Source organism: Ascaphus truei, chromosome 3 (assembly GCF_040206685.1).
Source record: "Ascaphus truei isolate aAscTru1 chromosome 3, aAscTru1.hap1, whole genome shotgun sequence".
NCBI classification, from domain to species: domain Eukaryota; kingdom Metazoa; phylum Chordata; class Amphibia; order Anura; family Ascaphidae; genus Ascaphus; species Ascaphus truei.
Window position 1 is genome coordinate 233,356,967 of NC_134485.1, and position 24,714 is coordinate 233,381,680.

Sequence of the window (24,714 nt, forward strand, 5' to 3'; positions counted from 1 at the left end):
CAGTTCCCCAGACCCTGTGTGCTTATATATTGGGAACCTGCCCCGGTTGCTCCACCAGACAGGGGACAGTGGTCAGTTAGTGAGTCCCTGTGTAGATAAGGACCAGTGGTTGCAGGGTACTAAGGGAATCATGCTGACAGGGCATCAGGGGGTCGCTCACACCAGACCCCGGCTAGTGCAAACATTTTGCGGGCTGGAGGCATTGGCGTTCAGAGGCCCCTGGGATGTCTGCCAGCAAGTAGGCAGGCCGGGGGACAGTGCGAGGGCTCCCCAGAGACTGTCACCAGGTTTATTTAAGCCCTTACAGCATAAAGCTGTGAGTGGGTTAGCAGTGTTAGCTGTATGCAGCTCGCCGCTGGGAAATCAGGAGAGCCAGGCTCTCCCTGATGTTCTAGGAGAAGCTAGGCAGGGAGGCTCAGTGGAGCCGGCGGGACCTGTCACCAGCTCGTAGCTCCCCAGCAGGAGCAGACGCAAGAGGTAGGAGATACAGGGTCCTGGCTCCGGATAAGCAGGGCAGGACCCATCCACTTGGTCGCCCGGTTAAAACTGGGTATTACAGATCCCTCCACCGTACAGGGGGGAACAGAGTATGGAGGAGAGAGCAGACGCAGGGCTACCATAGGAGAGAGCCAGAGTAGCATCCCAGACAGACCCGACTGGTGACCAAGAGGCAGCTCAAGGTGCTGGCAGCCTGGTCCCTCGAGTGCAGGGCAGTGTGCCTGGCCATTGCTTGGGCACAGCACTGGCAGCACTATGTATGTGGGAAGCCCTATCCGGGGCTCGTGGAGAACCCCCTAAATTGGTTGTGGAGGATGCCTGGAGAGACCGAGACCTGGTTAACCTGGAGCTGTGCCCTTCATGACTTGGACTTCGTTAAGGGCAGTGGGCACGGCCGCACAGACACTCTTCTGGCTGGACATACCCAGCGACCCACGCACCTCAAGAACTTCCAGGCTTCTGGAGCCACCTGATGGCATGACTACCCCAGAGCCTTCTTCTTGAGGGGAGATGTGACGGTAAGGGTAGCTGGCAACACAAAACTGGATGCAGCCCAGCTAGGTACCCCTAAATCCATGTAACTTGGCCACCTATGTAAGGCTGGGGCCATAGAAGGGGAAGCAGGGCTGGACCGCGCTGACGCTGAGGCTCGCCTGCTGAAATCTGCGTGATTTCATGCCCATGCAGGCGAGCCAGCGGCTGCAATCGGAGGCGGGGGGAGACTGAGGGAGGCGGGGCAGTGACGTCGCTGGGCCAATCGCCCGCGACGCACCGACGTCACGGTGACGTTGACGCTGCTCCGCGCTGATTGGATGTTTTCAGCCGACAGCGCTCTGAAAACCAGCTTGGCTGTCGGCTAAAAAATCCGGCGCCTCAGCACGCCTGCGTGAGCCCCCTCTCAAGGCCTCCTCATTGAGGATGCAGGGGCTCAGCGCAGAGGGTCCGCACGGCTCAGAGCAGCCTGTCCTTCTATGGACTTGGCCTAAGGCTTATTTCAGCCAAATGTACTGGGGGAGAACAGGGTATGTATAATGCACTATGTAGGTAAGAAGGTACTCTAAAGCACTTTATACCCTGTAAATGCAATCCCCCAGTTTAATGAATCAACAATGTTCTGTGATGTGGGAATTCAGCCCTGTAAAGTGTAATTTGCATTATGTGACTGTATGTACTCATTTCTATTGCTGCGCTTATACAGCCGGTGACGCGACCGATGAGGTCACCCGTCGCGATAGTTGCAATTTGTTGTTTAGAGACGTCACTGGCCCCAGCAAAAGGGAAGGATGACGGGCGGAGAAGCTCCCTGATACAGTCTCTTCAAAAATCAAATACCACAGACTACCAGATTTGTGGTAGCGCTGTCGCCACAACGGAGACAATGCATTTTGTTTTGAGTGACGTCACTGTCACCGGCACCATAAGTGCAGCATAAGGTAGCAGTCTTGTAATGTGATTTGCATGTGTACATTTCTATGGAGGGGACTCTGATTTAATCATTCAAGGTTCCTGCAGAGAAATGTGGATCGAGACAAAGGCTGGGAGCAGGGAGGTGTTAAAGTCATTTGGTGAGTGGGAAAGAGTGATCAGGTCTGCTCTGATTGGCCAGCATCCCCTGTCCCATGTAAAGGATAAGAGGGCTAAATAAAAGACGCACTGCTGATCAGAGAATGAGAGAGACAATCAGCGAGACATTCTGGGAAGGAGTTTTGATCTTGACTGTGACCAGCTGGAGATGCGTGCCAGAGGGGCTGCTGTGTGATCAGAACTCTGATATCCTGGATGAGAAGTGGACAGGACAAGCCTTCTTGAAGCAGACCCCTGCACCTAGCGAGGCTAGAGTCTACTCCCCAGGCCCCCAGTTGGTATTGTATCTTGTTTTGTGCATGTTTGTTTTGTCTGCTGGTGTGCCAGAATAAACTTCATTTTATTCAACAACGTTGTCCTGTCTGGTGCTAGTGATCCCGGTGGTTTCAGTGTAAAAGTACTGGTCTCCCGTGACAACAGAGAACAAAGGAAACCTTTCAAGTCACAGTAGAACTGCTTTTTTAACACTTTATATAATAGACAAGCTGAACGTTACAGATTTCTGAGGATGTAAATGTGCATACACAGAGAACCACAATTTTTCCTTGTATACACATTGACAAATGCCACTGGCTGCCATTTTACATTTAACTTTATTTACAGCACTAAACATTTAAAAAATATTTGCTTGTACTCAATACAAGTGCGCAATAGATTTGCTTACACAAGAAATCTGTAAATCAATTTAGTCACTTCATTGTCATTAGATTTAATAAGGTAAGCACAAACTAAGCGAGGCTCAAATAGAGCACATATTTGCTTGTTCTTTAAGGAATATTTATAGAGATTTAGTGAAATATAACAAGTGCCCAGCTCTGGCATCTAAAAATTAGATTGCCGAATCAGAAATTGTCTAGAGGCTATTTACACTAAGCAGTGCTACCCCCATGAGACTTCAGACGACATAAGGCCCATTCACTTCAATGTGAGGGAAGGCATGTTATGGAGTAGCACCACTTGGTAAATATGGCCACAGGTGACCAACTGTAGCAATGACTCTCAACGTCTCCAGTATATATTAACCAAACTTACAATGTGTGGTTGAGGACTACAGATTGGTATTGAGAGGACATTTACCATGGACATAATATAAATCTAGCAGGGATTTAGAAGTCACTGCAAATCCAGTCAGGACAGGGTTTATCAACATTTGTGGACAGAAGAGAGCAGTTTGTAAAAAAACAGAGATGTCCCTCAACCTTTTAAAAAAGGACAATTCTATTCTTGTTCAGTTATTGAAGTCAGTAGTACAAATCGTTGTTCCCTTGTTACGAAGATTCATGCTGCAGTTCAGGCAAATTTTGCTGGCATTCCTCAAACTTCCTCTGGAAAGAATCGGCCAATTCCTGAGTTTTGAATCTGGCTGCAAGCTGTTCAACTCTACCTTCCCCATCTAAAAAGGAAATACATTTATTTTAGTACATACCAACATTTACAATCTAAAAGCAGAGAGCAAAAGCTGCTGGGCATGGTAACTTTAAAACAAAGACTGATTCACTACTTTGAACTGTTTAATGTAGAAATGTGTTCCTTACAGTCACGTAAAAAAAAATAAGTGTTCCTTCTGTGATTTCCCTATCACATCAATGCAACCTTCTGATTTAAGATTTCAATGATCAAAGAATACAACAACCACTTTGCTGCCACATGTTCTAGTAGCTGGACCATTTGGCAACGTTTTTTTTTTAATACTTATTTAACATTTTACCAGAAACGATTCATTTCGGGCTACACAATAACAGAATTAACACTGCCAAACAACAATTTGTAATTATGGTCACTTACATAAAATGTTTCCTAATAAAGGACAGTTGCTAGGACTGAAAAAACTACATTTGTATCATTCAGGAGTGGGAGCAGCTGGATCAACACGTTATCGATTACTCAGCCAGTGGCGTTCTAGTCTTCGGGCGTGCGTTTTAACAGGGCATATTGAACACACCTCAAACTTTATAGTAATCTTATTGTTTCAGATTAGATAGCAGTTTAACACATTTACGAGCTACAAAGGAAAAACACTTGTTTAAAGAACTTGAACCTTCTGCAGTGTATCTGGTACTTGTTGACATAATACAGTGACCCAGATTTAGCCAACATCAGTTGATTGTCTACATATGTCTCTGTAAAGCCCCTTACCTTGACTGCGGCGGCTGCTGGCGACGTCTCACCATGGCACCGCGGCTGCAAATGACGCTGTGGGGTCACATGATGCCGCTTTGCCATGGTAACGTGACGTCATGTCCCATGATGTCGCACTAGAAAGTTTGTGCACCCCTGCTCTAAGATAGATCTCTCACAAAATGAAACGCTAAAATTTCAGATCCACCGTATTCCCAAATAGTGAAAGCAACCTAAACATACCAGAATAGTCAGTAGTTGTCCAGACCAGTGCATTGTTCGATGTATTTAGCGGACCAAGTTTAATGTCTCTTGAGATGACGTGATTGGCGCACACTTTCAGGACTTGATCCCGCCGCATCAGGATGCGGTAATAATCATTCTCGCGATGGAAAAGGATTTTTATCTCCCCCACGCCTCGCTCCTTCCACTGGTTCACATCTCTGTCCCAGCGGTACAGCTTTGCTCTCTCCTTAAAAAGGATGTCCTCGTCTTCTTCCCCTGACTTTACCTCCACCTTGAGGAATCATTACAACAAACATGGTCAGTTCGTTCTGCAGCCAAAGTACAATTTCAAGACCTAATGCTGTCAAATGTTAAGTATAAGCAGCAGCTCCTTAAAAAGGTTACATGTGCAGACCGGTACTTTCCACTCGTGTTTTGCTTCTGTTCACTCTCAGAAGAACAATTGCAATCCTGTGTTCATCATTTCATGATCCTCTATGTATGTAGGAAGAATGCACAATTTATTTTTAATTGCGCCAAAGTCGTCACTGAATTAATGTAAATATCTCAAAAAAGCTTGTTTCTCAAAAATAAAAATAAAAACCACGCATGGAAGTATAATATACACTTTGCATTATGAATGTCACTTGATGAAATCTTTCAAACATTTAAACTAATTGGTAACTGACAAACTTCCGAGAGAGATAGAGAGTTATAAGTGTGTGTGTGTATGTATGCAACTGTGTATATAAAAAACACACGTAAATGTGTGTGTGTGAATCTCTCTCATATCAGTATTGCTTTATTATTACAGAATTGCCTTTTACCATCATTATAGTCTTTACAAATGCATGCATCGATGTATTTCCCTTGCCTGATTATACTTTGAGCAACAGATTCTGAGTTTATTCCCCATTCTTTAATAAATATATCAAGACGCAAATGCACTTAATAAATAAAACCAAGCTGCAGATGACTGACCTCTGGCAAGGACACGATGGGATCAAAGTGCACGTCATCATTGTGAACCACTTCTTCATCACTGCCATCTTCATCGCCCCCCTTTTTGCTCTGTGGCTGAGCGCCGAATACTACTGCCCCCGTGTTGGCCCACTGGAAGTTTGTATCTGCAAATGCAATACGTGAAAAGCCACACGTTAGACAGCTCGTGCAAGCCAGCTTATTTAGCACAATTCGCAGTTTACTTTCACTCATATTTCACCGAGACATTTAGGGACAGGAAATGGCTGTAGGATTATTTATATTGATAGTGTGCTCTTTTCCCCTTTAGTGCAAAACATTTTGTTTAATCATGCTTCCAGCACGTTGTTGGCTTATCTGTGAATAAAGTGTTCTACAGCAGGTACTCCGAAGAGAAGCTGGTCAAATCAAGCCTTTCCTCTATCACAGGAGTGGCCAACTGCAGCCCTCAAGGGAAACCAACAGGTCAGGTTTCAAGGTAAAGGGCATGCCAAGTATGACCTTCCCTCGCCCGTCCCATGTAGTGACATCACACAAGTTAAACATGATCAAACCAATATACAAAATGCAAAGTCAACATAAATGTAAAACGTTGATCAAAAATACTTTCAGGTGTCACCCAGGTTTGCCACTATTAGCATCCTAAAAGTTTTTCTAAAAGCATTAAATATTCAGTGCACAGCCATTTCTATTCAACAGCAAGAAAGACATAACAAAATGCACATAGTTTTATCAATTTGATCGCATGTCTCCAAAAACACATGCTCCCATGCAGGCTGGATGTGACCAAAATGTAGCTTTTATAGCGTAACCAGAAATATCATGCTTTATAAAAACAAAACCAAGATGTTCATTGCTTACCTTTTGCACCAAAAGCAAAATCCCCAGAATTAGTAGATGCCAAGTCTGCAAATGACAATCCTGTGGCTAAGTCCAGGCCAAAGGAAAAATTGATATCTGAAGAAGCAGTGCACAAGACAATATAAGGTTTTACGTAATGTCTCATATTAACAGTAATTCTATTACAATCATTTAGATGCAAATACAAGGTATGTACAATACTGTATCACCATTACTTATTTTAAAAGGCATGTAGAGCTCCTGCCACACTTGTGATTAACTCTGGTAATACATTGTGATGACAGTATGAACCAACAACCAACAAAATGTTCTAACATTACATCAGTTTTAGATATGATCACTCCTGCTCGCTTTTCCTTAAACACAATGAGCTAAGAGGTATATGCTGCAGTAGACCTATAAAAAGTGTAGGTGTGTAGCACACAGCATCCAACAGAGAGCAGGTCTGGCAAAAACTTTCTTTATTGGCAAGGCATAAAAAAGAGGGGCGCAACCCTTCAACGCGTTTCGTGCAAAGCACTTTGTCAAGAAGTGCCTCTACACGATATACAGCCACTTAAATACACAAATCTATCAAATCTCGCGATATCTCGTGACGTCATCAAACCGCTACTATCCAATCAGAAGGACATTCCCCGCGCATGCGCGCCGCGATCGAGCCCAGCGCTAGCAAAATCACCGCATACCACACCTCTCACTGTCCCTGCGATGTGCACCAGCTGGAAAACACAACGCTGCTCAGGAGACCAGTCCTGGGAGCGGCAATCAAGCACACTAGACCCCTCGCCACGCGCATGCGCATGCGGACGATCCAAAACATGCCTAATCCACTGACTGATCGGTGCAGATGAGCTGTCAAGTGTAAGAGAAGCAGACTCACCTGCACCGCTCCCCCAGCAGGGCAATAACAGGTTAATACAACTACACATATGAAAAGGTGGACCATATCCACACAGATTTACGTTTAGCTTGGCCCATAATGTTGCTATACACCAAAGCAATTTAAACAAATACAATTTATTATCTAAACACTTAACTAAACTAAACTAAACAAGATACATCCTTAAAATATAAGTATAAGCTATACTCATGTAAAAACAAATGTGCTCCCTCTTGATGAACATGATCATTATGTATATATAAAACAATAATTGAATGTTAATTATTTCTACTGTGGAGAGCCTAATAGAAAAAACACAGAAATGTATACTTTTTGACAATGTACACTAAAGATATTATTAAGAGCCATTATACTACAAGGGAACGACAATGAGGGACAACCAATAGTTTTATATTTGTGCCTGGTTTTGAGCAGCTGTTTCATTATTTTAGATTTTAGATTTATAATTGATACTGTTCTTATCCCAAACCGGCTATATAATGAATCATCAAAACAAGAATTTGTTATCTATAGACAATTCGCATAAACAAGTTCAGTCATATAAACACGTTTAGTCATATGATGCCCACATAGTGTATTAAAAAATCAGGTCCGTTCCCTAAGAATGCTGTCATTATGTGATACACATTTATTATTTTAGAGATATTAGAACAATTCTATTCAAATAACATGAATCAGCACATTTCTGTCATAAAGTCCATTATTATTTTATGAAGTGGTTTATAGTCCACTCCACATTAATTCCTTCTGGGAACCTTGTTCTGAGCGTAAAGATCCAAAAGGACTCTCTACAATTCAGAGTATTGAGAACATCACCCCCTCTCTCTTGTCTTTTGATTTTCTCTAAACCTATGAACGAGAAGTTCTTTATGCTGCCCTTACTACATTTCGTAAAATGTTTCGACACCGGGTGTTCCAGATCCCCTTTGCGAATTAGTCTACAATGCTCTTGCATTCTAATTTTTAGAGCCCTCGTAGTTCTACCAACATATCTCTTCCCACAGCCACAACTGATTAGATAAACTACAAAATTTGTGTTACAATTAATATAGCTACCAATGTTATACTTTTTATGTGGACTGTTGGAAAAGAAATGCTGCGAGGGCCTCATAAATTGACACATGTTACAGCTATTACATCTATAAGAGCCTTTCGTCAGGAACCGGTCAGGCTCACCCACTTTGGTGGAGATTACACTAGGTGAAATGAACGCGGCCAATGTCTTAGCTCGCCTGTATACACACTTCGGGCCAGACTTTGTATACTCACTTAGAATGGGATCCATTCGTAGTAGTTCCCAGTGTTTGTTTATGATCTCTCGAACCTGACCACTTGATCTATTGTATTGAGATATAAATAGGGGGCACACCTTGTCATTGTGGTGAATTGTGTTCTTCCCCTTTTGCTCATTCCTCATACTGGACCCAGGGGGGAGAGTATTTTCTCTGTCAATTTTCATTACCTCTTGGACAGTGGATTTGAGGGTCTCCCGATCATACCCTCTTTCTATAAATTTCTTGGTCAGCACCTCAGACTGGGCCTTGAAATCACTCATTGTGGAGCAATTCCTCCGTAGTCTGATGTACTGCCCTTTGGGTATTCCCTTTACCACTGATCTGGGGTGACAGCTGTCCGCTCTAAGAAATGAATTCCTCGAGTTTGTTTTTGTATACACATCTGATTGTATTTTTTGGTCCATATCAATATAGAATAGAATGTCAAGGTAGCTGATGTGTTGTGAGTGATAATTTATCGTAAAGTGAATATCTAAAGTATTATTAATATGATTAAAAAATTCCAATAGTGTTTCTGTGCTCCCGTGCCATATAAAAATTAAGTCGTCTATAAAACGTTTATAAAAAATGATATTGTGTCTAAACAAATTGGTGCTATTGTAAAAGAAAGTATTCTCCCACCACCCCATAAATAAATTGGCATAGGAGGGGGCAAAACTTGTCCCCATTGCCGTCCCCCGAAGTTGTAAATAAAACTTGTGCTCAAAAAGAAAATAATTGTGCGTGAGAAGAAAAAGTATAGATTCCATGATGAAAGTTGTCATAGGTAGAGAGCTACCTGGACATTCTATAAAGTGTCGGACAGCTGTCAAGCCCAGATCGTGTTGTATTATCGAGTAGAGGGAGACCACATCCATAGTCACCCACAAGTATTCCTTATTCCAAGAAATCTCTTGTATTTTGGTAAGTAAGTCACCTGAGTCCAGAATGTGGGACGGCAAGGTCCTAACAAAAGGCTGCAGATAGGAATTGACATATCGAGACAGACCATCTCCCAAAGATCCAATGCTAGAGACAATCGGCCGACCAGGAGGGTCGACCAAAGTCTTGTGGATCTTTGGGAGATGGTGATATATCGGTATGACACAATGAGCTAAGAGGTATATGCTGCAGTAGACCTATAAAAAGTGACATGCGCAATTGTAGTTTTATAAAGCGCTTCGAACATGTCCCTAATATCTATTGTAAAACAAAGACTGGCAGTTTTGAGAGAAGACAAAAAAAGCAAACTTGTATTCAAATCTCCAGCTTGAGTAATAGGCTACCTTGGCTGGTGGGATCTGGTGTTACGTTTCCAATTTTAGATGACAGGTCCACAGGTTCCTGGGCAGAATCTATGGAGGAATCTGGTTCTACCACGGGTTTTGGGGGAGGTGAGGCAGAGGCTTCAACTGTACTCGCTGTACCCACATCGGAGGAACTGCTTAATACGGGTTTCTTCGATTCCTGAAAGGATAAAAATACTTGAAATGTCCTGGTCTGAAGATGTGCATCTAGATGTTCACAAGTGCATTTGTAAACTAGGTAATAGTAGCAGACTGTGCGGTGTAAAATAAAATGAATGCCATTTCACATTCTAAATAAGATCATGGTTAGAAGCCGTTTACACAATTAGATCTGCATCCACTAGATTTGTGCTGGTTTACAATGGAACTTGCAAGAAGAAACAGCATTTTTTACATTGAGAATCATTATGAATCATTATTTATAATTCATAATCTAACCACAAAAGACTGCAAAAGTAAATATAAACATGTTATTACTCTTGCCATTATGTCCTGGAACAGAACTTATTTCTGCCCCCTCTGCTTAACCCCCTCTCCCCCCCTTCCCTTTTGCAGCTCTGCCTGCTAGTCATTTGTATGTAGCTTCCCTGCAGCTTAATTCCTAGTGCAGATGGAATGGATACATTGTGTTGCCTCTCTCTCCCTAGTCTGCCAGTACTCTGGTTGCCCTGGCAACATCTCCAGTCCTCCAAGTTAATGGACTTTCCCATTCTCCCCTGTGTTTTCACAGGTAGTTTAGCCTGACCCCTATCCCTGTGTCACAAGCAGTACATGCTTTCTTTTCCTTCCTGACTCTGGCTGAGTGAGTACGTTTCATGTTACACTCCTATGGCAAGGCCCAATCCTTTTATACCTGCCCTTAACTACAAAGCATCCACAGAGAAACACTTTCCCAACACAACATCACATCCACAAGTGCCTGCATTTACTGCTGCTTTCCTAATAAAGTGAAGAAAATATAACAGGACTTGGTGTGCTTTGGAAAGAGAGCTGAGTTAAAGCTAACTGGAGCTATTCATACATCACACGTGACCCTGGTTCCAGTATAGTAAAAAAGGAGGACTGTGTGCTTTGGGGACACACAAAGGAGCTGCTACTCACAGCCTTCATACTGATACAGAGCAGTCTTTGCACACTGACAAGCAAGCAGCCTTACACTGCCAGCACAGAGCCCAGTGTCTACAGCAATACAAGCAAGCAATTTACACTGTCAGATACAGAGCAGTCTCTGCACACCAGCACCAGAAAAAGCCTTACCAACAAGCAAGCAGCTTCACACAAGGCAGCAACACAGCAGTCAGACAGTGCATCACACACAGAACTTTGATTGCCTTTTCTGTTTTGAGTCCACCCTCTGCACAGCTTCACAGTGAGGAGCTACCATCTCACCTACCCCTGTGCACGTCCCCACGGCTAGCGCCACCAGACACCCGCTAGGACATGGGTCAGAGCCACCGGACACCTGCGAGTACAGCTACCACTACGCAGGACGCCGATCGGCTCCATCTGAGAGTCGCCAATCGCTAACGCAGGTAGCAGACCGCACGCCACACGCACTGGCTAAAGGCCTACACACACCTACAGCATGCAGAACTCAGATCCCCACCAGAAACCACGCAGGAGAGTGACCACTCAGACATAGAGACCGCCGCACAAATGCAACAGGCGCAGGCAGACGCAAGGCCTAAACGGATAGTCACTCACACAAAAGGCCCGCGAAAAATATGAGCGACATTGAAGCGCACCGCGCTAAATTAGAGAAGGCCTGGGAAAAAAAACCACACTGCGAATAAGCAATGTTACTAGCGTTGGCAATTACGCACAGCAGGTCGAGCAGACAATAATGCAATTAAGGACTGATCACTTGTGCTACCAAGAGCTGTCAGAGATATACATTACTTACCTGACCAGGGCCAACACCGGCGAAAGCCTGCAAGAACGACTAAGGCCTGGGACATAGTAGGTTTGTCAGTGCGGAGGCACAGGGAAAGCAGTGCTTTCCCTGGCCTTACACAGGGCACCGTCCGTGGGCGTGTCGGGGGCGGGCCAGTGACGTCACGGAGCTGGTTCGCCCTCATTGGGCGAACCGCTCACGTGACCGGCCCTGCGCTCCGGCAAGCAGGAAAATCTCAAGACTCTGTTAGACACACGCTTCCGCAAGCGTGCGCGAGCCCCTGCTAAAGCCGCTCTCATTGCGGCTGCAGGGGCTCAGTGCCGAGCAGCAGCACGCCTCAGCGCATAAGCGCTGACCATGCCCGAGGCCTTAGAGTAACATTGACCTGACACGTGATAGCCGCGTGCAAACCACTATCACGGAAGCTGAGAGTCGGAGAAAGGACCTTTTGCTGGAAACTGCATCACAGCGCATCCAGGCATTCTTCAAGGTCAGCAAGATCAGCACAATCTAACGCGTCCAGCGCAAACGCTACCAAGGCGCGAGCCACCGCAGAGGCCGCACGTGCTAGGGCCGAATATAGTAGAAAAGAGGCAGAGAGAGTGCGCATAGAAGAGCAGACAGCCACTGCCACTGCCACTACTGCAGCCGCTGCGCGTATGAAGGTCGAATTTGACGCGGAACTAGAGGCCCTAAATCAAGAGAAGCAGCCGCCATAGCCCAAGCCGAAGAAGCTGCAAGACAGGATGGCGGGGAGCAACCATACAGACGGATAATCTCAGAGAACCCAGTCCAACGTACTGAGGACAATGTAAGGAGCCTCTTCAGCGTAAACACCAGCGCACCATCTCAACACGACGGGAGTGACTCCACAGACTTGCTAGGTCCACTTCAAGACGCTGTTCCATCAAGGGTACACGCTACCTGGGATAGCCACAGCCGCAACAGTGATCCACACGCCAGCGCGCACACGGATGCACTAGAACAGGCTCGTAATCCAGGTACACCCATACAGGAAAATACAGCCCCTCACACCGACCAGCAATCATCACGCGTCCACGCCAAGGAAGAGGCGACCGCAAGGACCCTCCCGGCAACTACCTCAGAACGCGACCACCACGCCGATGCCGCAGGCCTAACAGACTTGGGCAAGTACATGATCCGGCGTGACATGGTACAAACAGGACTTACTAAACATAAACATATATAACCTATTCTGCTCTCCTATTACTTTAGGTGGTAAAAATCAAGGTGCAACAGAGGAAAAAATTGTATAGGTACAGTAACTATACAAACAGGACTTACCAACTTTGACGACCGTTCTGAGAACTATCGAATATGGAAGTCCACATTTAAAGATGCAATCAAGAGTCTGGACTTCTCCGCAAGGGAAGAACTCAGCCTGCTAACCAAATGGCTAGGGAAAGAATCCATAGAACATGCGAAGAGACTCAGGGCAGCGAACGTGAACCACCCCCAAGTAGGTCTCGACTTGGTATGGGAAAGGCTAGAGGAGTGCTACGGTAGCCCCGAAGCGGTCGAAGACACACTCCTCAAAAGAGGAGACGACTTTCCTAGAATCACAGCCGAAGACTACTCGAAGTTACGAGAACTCGGGGATCTGCTGCAGGAGCTGGAGTTTGCAAGAACAGACCAATCCCTGACAGGTCTCAACGTCCTAGACTCAGCTTGTGGAGTGAGACCCATCTTATTTATTTATTTATTTATTACCCTACAACCTCCAAGAAAGATGGATGTCACAAGGCTCCAAATACAAAAGGGAGAAGCAAGTCGCCTTCCCTCCCTTCTCAATCTTCTTTAGCTTTATCTGAGAAGTAGCAAGGACAAGAAACGATCCCAGTTTCATCTTAGGTGCGCAGACCACATACAGTGCAAGCAACCTGAGGAATGAGAGACCGGTGGCGAGATATGGTAACGCTAGAACACCTATCTCGGTCCACAGGAGGGACGTGTCCCCCATGACACAAACAACTCCCGAACAGTCGGTCGCCGGAGACAAGAAACCAAGGGACCCAAACAGGGAACGTCCCATACACAAGAAGCCACACCTACTTAACAGGTGCTTTGGGTTCAGGATGAAGTCCCTAGAGGAACGCAAGAAGTTACTCGGAGAATTCGGAGTTTGCTTCAAGTGCTGCGATTCCACAACTCACCTAGCCAAAGACTGTAAAGAAGACATCAAATGTGTAGTGTGCAAAAGTGTCAAGCACGTAACATCGCTACATCCAGAGGCCCTGACACTCCAACTCAACAACCCATCCTCCTTAGCGGAGCATGGCGGGGAGGAAGGAGAAGGAGAACCAACATCTGTCACGTTTCAGTGCACCGAGGTTTGCGGAAAAGGAAGTGACAAAGGCTCCAGCTCCAAATATGCCTTGTCGCAGTGCACCCCCAGGGACAACTTGAGAGGGCTATCCGGATGTATGCAATCCTCGACGATCAAAGTAACAGATCATTGGCTAAGATGGAATTCTTCAACTTATTCAACGGACAAGACAATGCCTCACCCTACACCCTTAGAACCTGTGCAGGGTTAACTGAGATGACAGGGAGAAGAGCAAACGGCTACATTATGCGTTCAGTGGACAACAGAGTGAAGATAGCTCTCCCCACCCTCATAGAGTGCAACTACATGGCTGCAAACAGGGACGAGATTCCCACACCAGACGTGGCACGCCATCAGCCACACCTCAGAGGAATAGCCAACTACATCCCGCCGGTAGAACAAGGCGCCAAGATCTTGCTGCTGCTCGGTAGGGACATCTTGAGGGTGCACAAAGTCCGTAAACAGCGCAACGGACCCCACAACACACCATTCGCCCAAAGACATGACCTAGGATGGGTGATAGTGGGCAATGTGTGTACTGATAAAGGACACGAACCAGACAATGTTGAAGCCCGCAGAATGGTGATAACAGAATGTGGACACACATCCTTCTCCGAACCATGTCTTGGCCATCTCCAAGTGACAGGAAGGCCAAGCGAGGAGAAGAGACAAGGTAATACCCCTGAGATCAACAAAAATATCTTCGTATCACCAAAATACGTGGAGACGTTCTCGTGCAAGAGGAATGCACCGATGACTTAGGGTGCACAGGGTTCCAGACAATGAGACGACGCAGGCGACCTTAGGAACTTGGATCCGTGGACCGACATACCTCCCATACAGCAGAGTCTGGGGATAAGCTGGAATCTCAAAACAGACGCATTCACATTCCAGGTGTCCATCGAGGGAAAACCCTACACCCGACGCGAGGTCCTGTCCACTGTCAAGTCTTTACGACCCGCTGGGATTCGTGGCTCCAGTCACCATACAAGGGAAGTCTCTTTTCAGAAATGTCCTTCGAGAAGCAGGACTGGGATACCCCACTATCTCCAGAAAGACGGAAGGAGTGGGAAACATGGAAGGATTCTTTGAAGATTCTAGAGCAGCTTCAGATCCCACGCCCCTACTCACCCACATCTCAATGCTGCGCACAGCAAAGAGCTTTGCGTGTTCCAAGGCGCCTCTACAAAGGCCATAGCAGCGGTAGCCTACTTAATCACGGATGCGGATGGAGGTGACCATGTCGGGTTCATCCTCGGCAAGGCTAAAGTGGCGCCACAACGCGACCACACTATACCCAGACTTGAGCTATGTTGCACAGTATCAGCAGTAGAACTGGCAGAACTCGTCAAAAACGGAATGGACAGCAAACCAGATGCTGTCAGGCTCTAGACAGATAACAAGGTGGTACTAGGTTGCATAAGCAACAAGAAAAGAAGATTCAACGTATACGTGACCAACCGTGTAGAACGAATCAGGAAGTCAACCCAACCAGAACAATGGTACCATGTACCCACAGACCAAAATCCTTCAGATCATGCCACCAGATCAGTGCCTGCAGCGCAACTCCAGAACACGTCGCGGCTCACAGGACCAACGTTTCTGACGCAATCCGCGGAAACACTGTTAAACCCAGCCGACGACTTTGAACTTGTGAATCCAGAGGACACGGAGACAAGGCCTCAAGTATCCGTGTCACTCACGAATATACGGGCCAGAAACGCCCTCAGAAGATTCTTTGACATCAGAGGACCAGCCCGACAAATATGCTCCGACTGCGGAACCAATTTTGTTGGGGTACGTGAAGGATTACAAATAAGCACTAAACAGTGCCGAGACTTTTGCACAAAGACATTGTGGTGCAACCAGCTAACCTGGAGCGGTGCATTCACCTGGCCTCCCTTACCAGAAGATTTTGGCCACAGGACTTTGATGCCAGTGGTACCGTCCGGTATCAACTCGCTATGTGGACATGGACTTTTGCATTGTTATGTTATGTTTGCATTGCACATATGTTCCACATATTCCAGTTATATAGTGGTATCCCCAGATACCAGACGGGGAGTGTCCTGGAACAGAAATTCTTTCTGCCCCCTCTGCTTAACCCCCCCTTCCCTTTTGCAGCTCTGCCTGCTAGTCATTTGTATGTAGCTTCCCTGCAGCTTAATTCCTAGTGCAGATGGAATGGATACATTGTGTTGCCTCTCTCTCTCTCTAGTCTGCCAGTACTCTGGTTGCCCTGGCAACATCTCCAGTCCTCCAAGTTAATGGACTTTCCCATTCTCCCCTGTCTGTATTCACAGGTAGTTTAGCCTGACCCCTATCCCTGTGTCACAAGCAGTACATGCTTTCTTTTACTTCCCGACTCTGGCTGAGTGAGTACGTTTCATGTTACACTCCTCTGACAAGGCCCAATCCTTTTTTACCTGCCCTTAACTACAAAGCATCCACAGTGAAACACTTTCCCAACACAACATCACATCCACAAGTGCCTGTATTTACTGCTGCATTCCTAATAAAGTGCAGAAAATATAACAGGACTTGGTGTGCTTTGGAAAGAGGGCCGAGTTAAAGCTAACTGGAACTATTCATACATCACACGTGACCCTGGTTCCAGTATACATTGTTAAAACTGCTTTACCGGAACATGGGGAAATGTCAAACGGCTCTTAAATTTGATGGATGTAGGACCCCCAGGTTTTATTAAACCATCTCATCAAGGATTTATAGGGTTATAAATCTCATTACCGGAGTGAGATCTGGGAGATTAAAACAACTTCTCTAAAGTCACACAAAGTTAAGTGACCTCGCCAATACTAAACCCATAATCTATTACACCACATCTAATTTTCAGCATTGGATGACTAAGCTCAAGGCAACAGATTCTGAAACGTCCGCAAGAGATCTTTGCTCATAACAGCCATGAAGACAAGCAACCTCCTTTTGGGGAAAATTAAAGGAAAATAGAAACACCGACTTACACATACATAGCTAGATCTTTAAAAGCAAGCACAGGGGAACAAAAACACTCAACGTCTGTATAAGCCAGCACGTTGTTTGACTAATCACGTGACTGTTTGGTTACAGCGTCATTACATTGACTGCTTCTATGACAACTCATGGTCCTCTAAACAAAAGGATGTACACACAGAGGGAGGTGTTCTAAGGGGTTGGCAGTCTGCATTGTTCTTTGTAGCTTCCACTTTACACGGGTAACGTAGCATTTAATTGGTGAATGTATATGGAACAGCCTTGCTTTCAGCTCTCAAACTTAAGAGGAATTCTTAAGAGGATCAGGATGAGAGAGCTTTTGTTCTGAAGTCTACATTGTGCTTTGCTGCATACACGTGTATTGGCTCACATTTGTATTGCATAAGGTTAGGTACTGTTATTTTGAGAACCGATGTACTGTATAGATCCGTTATATGGTTTTTGGTCATAGTCCTTAATGCTCAGCATATAAAATGTCCCAGAATTGCTCCAAGGTATGACCGATGCTACCAAAATTGCGCACACAAGCTCTACAGTAAATCCAAAAGAATTCCAATGGATAGATAATCACATGAAAGCACTCCCGTTCAGCATCCCACTGATAAAAATATGAGGTAATGTGAAACCCTTAAGCACCGTATGCTCGTGACTAAGCCACGGGACGGGGCTATGATGTGGTAGGGAGGATATAGAAATGCGGTAAAGCCGTGTCTCCTGTAAGGAAACTATATACGGCTTATGACTCACCGCGATCCTCCGCCACTGCCCTCACAAACCCGGTGTCACACACGTTAGGGATCCCCACTGGGGGGAGAAGGGGGTTATTACTCACAATCTTGACACGCCGAGTCCAGACGCCAATGCTGACAGGGAGCTCCTCCGATCCGGAAGTGCGGCGACGCGTGCTCCAGCCAAGGTAAAGTAAACAGGAAAGGGTAGTCAGGCGGTTCACTGCTGCCGTCTGGGTATGAAATCGAGAATCCACACGCTATAAGTTTAAAAGGTTGTATTTAATGAGTGCATAACACGGAAAAGTATACTGCTACAGAGAAAACTCTGACGCGTTTCGTCCACAGGTAGGGACTTTTTTTTTTGACAAAGTCCCTACCTGTGGACGAAACGCGTCAGAGTTCTGTGTAGCAGTATACTTTTCCGTGTTATGCACTCATTAAATACAACCTTTTAAACTTATAGCGTGTGGATTCTCGATTTCATACCCAGACGGCAGCAGTGAACCGCCTGACTACCCTTTCCTGCTTAATGCTCAGCACTGTGCTACAATTTTTTTTATTGAGTTAGTGGGCTTTACCGTTACCAACCAAGGACAGATAGATATATATATTTTAAAAAAAAAGGAACCCTAAAGACATTACAAAAACTTGCATCTCAGAGGACTCTAAGCTGCTGGAAACGGGTCAAGCAATATATGTTTCAAGTCCTCCCAAACATGTAATTTAGCAAGAGCCACCTTGGTGCACATATAAAATTAGAGATAATTACTAAATAGGTTATAAAAAGTACAGATGCATTACTTGTTTTGGGGATATTTCTTTTAATTCCATAAGTATTGTACATTATAAAACAGTAGCCTTTCTATAACAAAAAAACCGAACCACCAACTCAGTCATTTCTCCTCACCAGGGGTACCAAGTGCTTTTTTGCGAACTTCAAGTTTTAGTAGCGGACTTGTCACTAGTTCAAAAAGGCCCTCATGTGCAGACAGATGAAATTATGATATTTGCTGCACAGTTTGATCAATCAAGTTTTCCACTACAAGCATACCAGACCTGATTTGAGCTTTACTGAAATAGATGGCTGAACAATGCACTTATTAAATTTCATCCACTGCTACCAGCCTTCCAAAATGTAGAGAATGGGACAAAGATGTGCAGCTGATAATTACAAGTGATAACGTATGCACACCTGAAATTGTAATTACCAAATAACAGGAAACCGTTTCACCCATTCACCGGTAAAGAGGTCAGAAAAGCAAAGCAGGGAAAGGGAATATGATCATTAGTATCTTTATTTGGCTCTCCACACAACTCCAAGAAAAACACTTCTGGGATTTATTACAGACAAGGCCATTATTTTTGCTAGACTTATTTCACGACAACGATACCTAGAACAGCAGCAGTAGCCAAAAGGATGACCCTAAAGGGTGAACATTGCATTAGGCCTCATCACCGGGAAAGAGCAGCATTACCCACACCCACAGAATGTCTTGAGAGTTTTGGAACATTTTATTACACTTTCACATTTGGAGGCCTGGCTGGGTTAGACAGCACAAGAATTGAAGAGGGAAAAGGACTTCCCTCCCATGTTCTCCTGTAAGGTTGGGGAACACATCAAGCCCTTTCTTCAGGAAAGAGGTGGAACAGCTTCCATAATAGAGGCGGTACAGAAAAACATCAGTGTCGCAATTAAACAGATAGACAGTCCTTCCATTTTGACAACTGCCCGTTCAGAATGTCTATGGCTCACTGATAAATGAAATACGATGAGGTAAAAAAGGATTTCATTACAACTGTTTACTTCAGGTCACTCTCCCTCTCAAAAGCCGGTTAAGTATCCATTCCTGTTATTGCACTCGTTTTGTGATCATAAGATTTCCCGGATGAGCTCTGCGATATCGGCGGTTGTACTGTATTGGGTTATTCCTGAACTGCATTTAAACTAAACGCCAGGCACATTTGGTGCGCATTGCTTAAAAGTTAAAAAAAACAAAACAAAAAAAAAAAACAACCTTGTTGAAGCAATTGTAGTATGAAATCTGAACAGCAGCAGCAGCAGCATCATAAAAATGTAGGATAAAAATATTATTAGGAATTATGATGCCAGACAAAAGCAACAATATCCGACAAGACCCAATCAAAATAAACACATTTTTCACATAAATGGACTAAATATAAATCTCTCTCCAAAAGCCAGTTAAATTGAAAAGCTTCATTATTTTGGCTGCTACAGAAGGCCGTCACACTGTGTTACGTGTGCAGAGAAAGAAGACTGATTACATATATGTTGTAGCGAATGTTTTTCATTTCGACGTTGGTGGAGACGGTTATAATCATCAAAAAGGTCACTTCAGCGTGTATATTTATGTAATAAATTAACAATTTATGCACTAGACTGAAGAGTTCATTTTAAGTGTGAATACTTAAACCTGCAGAAAACCAAGGGATAGGAAGAACAGACTTTTCTAGAACAAAGAGAAAGTTAAATCTAGGAACTACAAGTTACATTTTTAAGCCGATGTTTATTAATTACACAACTGGTCATGGAGTCCCTTTTCTTGGGAAAGCAGTAAAGGAAACATGCAAACAAGGCATAATACTGACTTTCAGGGCTGCTTCCGGCGCGTGCATATGTGTATGTATATCACACACAAAGAGCAGAAGTCAACAGCTCCATGCAACACTTCCGAAAATTACAACCAAATGGATTAACAAAACAAACATGCAAGCAATATCCATCTGCACATAAAACTTATTTTGGCACATTACAACAAAGGAACTTAAGTTACTGTCACAAAGGAACAGAGTCTAGAGGGGTAACAAAAAGGCAGTGCAACTACATCAGGAAAAAAAAAATGTACATAATCAGCCACAGAAAAATAAAGACAACACTTAAGCTGCTGCGGCTTGGCACACATAAATCAAGTTATTATCAAGGAAATACACCTCCTGGTATAAGGACAAGTGCTTTTACAGCAACTCATCCTTCCGATAATCATTTAGCCGACACGCGGGGAAAGCTCAGCTTTGCATTTAAGCATCAGGGTTCGTCTGCAGCGACAATCTGAAGTGAAAAACTACCCTGTACTGAAGGAGGAAATCTCAAGGAAATCAATAGGATGACCACCCTCCGTTCACAGTAGAGGTTGAGAGATACTACCTGAATGTGCTCCAGCTCCTGTTGATCTTTAGTGCAATTACAAATAATCTCATACGGCTCAGATTACAAACGCAAGTCTTCTCATAAAGCTTTAAGAGCTCAAAAAGAACACATGCAAATTACACCGTGTTTTAGTGACGAAGAGTTGAAGTTATGCTCCTTTCTATGGGAAGCATTAGCAAGTTCAGGATGTCTCCTGAAAACTCCTTCAGCATTCTGCAAAAAGCTAGTGCACACAACCTTTTAGCGGAAGAAAGGAAATGCCCACTGCACAAGGGACCGAGAAAAGTGCTAAGTAGTGTTGTGCTTACTTCAGCCGCCTTAACTTTCCTAACTTCTGACTCGAAGTCTTCCTGGTTATCTTTGTCCTCATCAGTATCGCTGCTCACACCGCAGAAAAACGTTGGCGGGAGCCTCAGACCAACAGCTTTTGCTTTCTCTTCAGGGGTAGGTTTCTTTTCCCACACAATCACACATTCCTTATCGGTCTCATTGTGTTCTTGGCTGGGACCTTCAAGACAAAATACTGAAATTAACCAAGTGAAATCTGTAATTATATTACACAGAAAATGAAAAGATCACTTGTGAGGAGCATATTCACATATCTCAGACAGGTCTGCAAACCTGCTTTTCCCCATCATCTCTCAGCAGTGTTTTCACTGCAGCCAGGGTTTCAAGGAGGTGACATGCAAATAAGCATGGAAATTAAGTGATGCAAATTAGCACAGTGCCACCTTTTGCTTCAATTCAATTTTGACATGGACCCTTATAAGCTTATGCAGCTTATTACACAGCCTGTGTTAAAGTGCATAGCCCGTAAAACTACTCACAGGCAGCTGTTTTGACCTTTTGGGTCTCAGTGTGAGGCTAGTTATAATGGCTTTGCAATGTGCTCACAAGTGATATTTTCATTTGCAGCATGCTACACGGTGCAGGGTTTTTCACTTTTTTACCCACCGTAACTTAAAGGTGTAATTATATTATATATCCAAAAGACCCTGCAAACACAAGTAGCAATAACAGAACCACGATTACCTGTCAACGTGAACTAAAACTCATACTGTGTTCATATGTCTTTGTCTACTTAATTTCATGATAATGGGAATCACTTGGGGAAGACTGAATAAACTTCGAAGTTTTCCCCAACATGCAACACTTCAAGGCAGTTCCACTTAGTTAGGAACTTGAGTAAATAGCAAATATAAATTAGGGGGGGAGGAGGGGAAATCGGATCTGCAGCCGTCATGTTTTACCAATCTGTATGCAATCATTACCTGGCACAGTCTCCAGTGCAGCTGCCATTAATTCTTCTGGGTAAAGTTGCCCTTTCAGCTTCTGCACAGCAGTATCAAAGTCTTCATCTGTAGACAGAAAAAAAAAAAAAAAAAAATTTGGTGCATCTACAAGCAACAACTTTTTACATAACTACAGAGAATTAAAATATAAAATCACACAAGCAGCTCGCGTGTGTTCTGCCGGTTGGTAGTTGCTTTAACGCAGAAGTATTGCAGAAGTGGTGCAATTACTCTAAAAAAAAAAACACTTTAAATGTAAATGTTAAAAACAACAAACCATGGTAGGTTGTATCTGCAACATTCAAGTAAGTTCATGGCTAAAGCTCAAGTAGCCAGCACACAAAAAAAAAAAAATCAAGTGAACACTAAAATGAAAGTAGACAACTTCAAAGTATCAGTTTAGATCTGTTAAATTGCTGTCAGCATGTGGTTTTATCACCAAGCCAGTGGCGTTTTTGCTCTCATCCAACGGTTTCACTCTATCATCTGTTAAAAAGGTTTTTAGGTCTTTTAAGCCACTTTTCATTTCTTCAGCCTTCTGTATCAAGTGAGCAGTACCAGTGTCTACAAGCTTATGTGGCGTCTGCAGTGGTATATCTAGCAGCAACCGCTGGCACACTTCAAATTTGTTTTTGAATTCCTCAGCCTGCTCAGGAGTTTTAAACTTCGCGGCCAGCTGTTCTAATCTGGCATCTCCATCAGAGACATCACTAGCCAACCACATCCAGGCTCGGTCAGAGCCGGACAAAGGCTTCAGGTTCATGGTGGTTGTTATCCAGTGGTTTGCACACACTTTAAGCACTTGTTCTCGACGCATGAGCATTCGCAGTTTCCCATTGACATCATTTTTAAGGATCTTTAAGTTGCCTACTCCACGTTCTTTCCATTGGCTGATTTCTGCATCAAACCGGAACAATTTCACCCTCTGCGAATAAAGTATTTTCTCATCCTCTTCTCCAGTTACGAGGTCCACTTTATCAGGAAGATGCACAATGGGTTCAAAAAGGATATCATCCCGTTCCTCGGTTTTATACAGCTCTTCGGCATTCTCCTGCTCGGTAGAAGTATTTGCTTGGCTAGTTTTACCATTACAAGAGGTAAACAGTTTTTCACCTGCCCGCGAAAAACCTTTGAAATTGGGATCCGTTTTAACAAAAGCACATTAGTCTACTGAAGTGTGCGCGAGGTCAGCAAAAGTGGCGCCTGTAATCTGCCCAAACATTAAATCGCCAATTGGTTTCCGTTGGCTTTCCACAGCTTTTGCACTTGTTTCAGTTACAGTAGCATTTCCATTTCGGTTCCCCAAAACGCCCTTCATGAATGAAAGTAGACAACTTCAAAGTATCAGTTTAGATCTGTTAAATTGAAAGTGTGCACTGCAGTGACATGATACATGGTTAAGTTCCTAGTCATATAGCTACAAGGGATGCTTCCACAGCGACATGTTCCTGAAAGAAAACTATACATTTTTTATTTTATATTCATAATATTATGCAGTGAGGGTCAACTAGGAGGTTGCTTTTTGAATGAGGGGTAAGGGTAAAAACAGCAGGAGCAATTACCATCAACGTCACTCTCTTCGCTGACGTAGCCGGGGCTGCTCTTGTAACAGAAGAAGGTTGGAGGGAGAAGTAGCCTTTCTGCAAGGGCCCTCTGCTCTAGGGTTGGAGTCCGCTCATATACAATGCGCACTTCAGAGGAGTGCTCTGCTTCTGGAGCATCAGTGATCTTACCTGAAGAGACAAGCAACATTCAAGCAAAAAAGGAGCTAACTGTTCAACGAAAGGGCACGGCTACCAATATCTATTAGAAGGCACCAGCAGGGGTTAAATATTTACTAAGCGGGTATATACTATGTTATCATGGGAAAGGGCTAATGGAGGTCAAAGAAATAAAAAAATATTAGTTTAAACCACAGATCGGTCTTGTTCATTACACCACGGTGGTGGTTTAATGCACAGTAACGGAATTGAAGGAAGCTGATTCATTTCAAGTTATACAATTTCTACACAGCATCAAACTTTCAAGGTGTTTCACACGACTTCAGAACTGTGAAGTATAAGATTTTTGTGCACCTGCATGGACAAATCTTATAATATATAGAATCTTAGATATTCATCTCCATAAATCTATAGATTACACTGAAAAACTGGATTGTATAAAAAGATTTAGGATTCGTTATATATATATAAATATATAAGAGAGAACATGCTGACGTAAACATCCAACTCCTCTGGGTTTCAGCACGGGGGTTATTTCTGGCAAAGAAAGCAAGACCACCACAGACCATTCCAAATTGTACTCCATCAGTTTCTATGACACTCATTTAGTGTTGTCACCAGCATTGCTTCAGGTCACCTTACCAATCTTCTAAGTAGTACAGCTCAACCCGGTTATAGCACGATACAACGCGGATCCGCTTATAACGCGGTCTGAGTGTGGCTCCTGTTTTTTCAAAGCTAAGTTGGGTTTTTTTTTTTTTTTAAATTTGGGCAAACTTCCAGGAGTTGCAGAGAGGGATGTCCCGCCCTTTCTAGCTTGCCT

General features: G+C 44.1%; 2 protein-coding genes across 2 annotated transcripts in view; both read right to left on the minus strand.

The window, feature by feature from the left end:
* Positions 1-2,661: 2,661 nt before the first annotated feature.
* The window catches only part of LOC142489476 (E3 SUMO-protein ligase RanBP2-like), a 51,282-nt gene continuing 29,229 nt past the window's right edge, over positions 2,662-24,714 (minus strand). Inside the window, exons 21-28 of the mRNA XM_075590332.1 lie at positions 23,733-23,903; positions 22,150-22,236; positions 21,187-21,386; positions 9,729-9,909; positions 6,268-6,363; positions 5,407-5,552; positions 4,444-4,717; positions 2,662-3,475 (exon numbers count right to left, since the gene is read on the minus strand). Coding sequence (XP_075446447.1) covers positions 3,351-3,475; positions 4,444-4,717; positions 5,407-5,552; positions 6,268-6,363; positions 9,729-9,909; positions 21,187-21,386; positions 22,150-22,236; positions 23,733-23,903 — 1,280 coding nt within the window. The 3' untranslated portion in view covers positions 2,662-3,350. The remainder of the gene's footprint in view (positions 3,476-4,443; positions 4,718-5,406; positions 5,553-6,267; positions 6,364-9,728; positions 9,910-21,186; positions 21,387-22,149; positions 22,237-23,732; positions 23,904-24,714) is intronic.
* Positions 22,565-23,328, minus strand: LOC142490579 (RANBP2-like and GRIP domain-containing protein 8). The gene has a single exon (XM_075592992.1). The coding sequence runs from the start codon at positions 22,991-22,993 to the stop codon at positions 22,565-22,567; it is 429 nt and encodes a 142-aa protein (XP_075449107.1). The 5' UTR covers positions 22,994-23,328.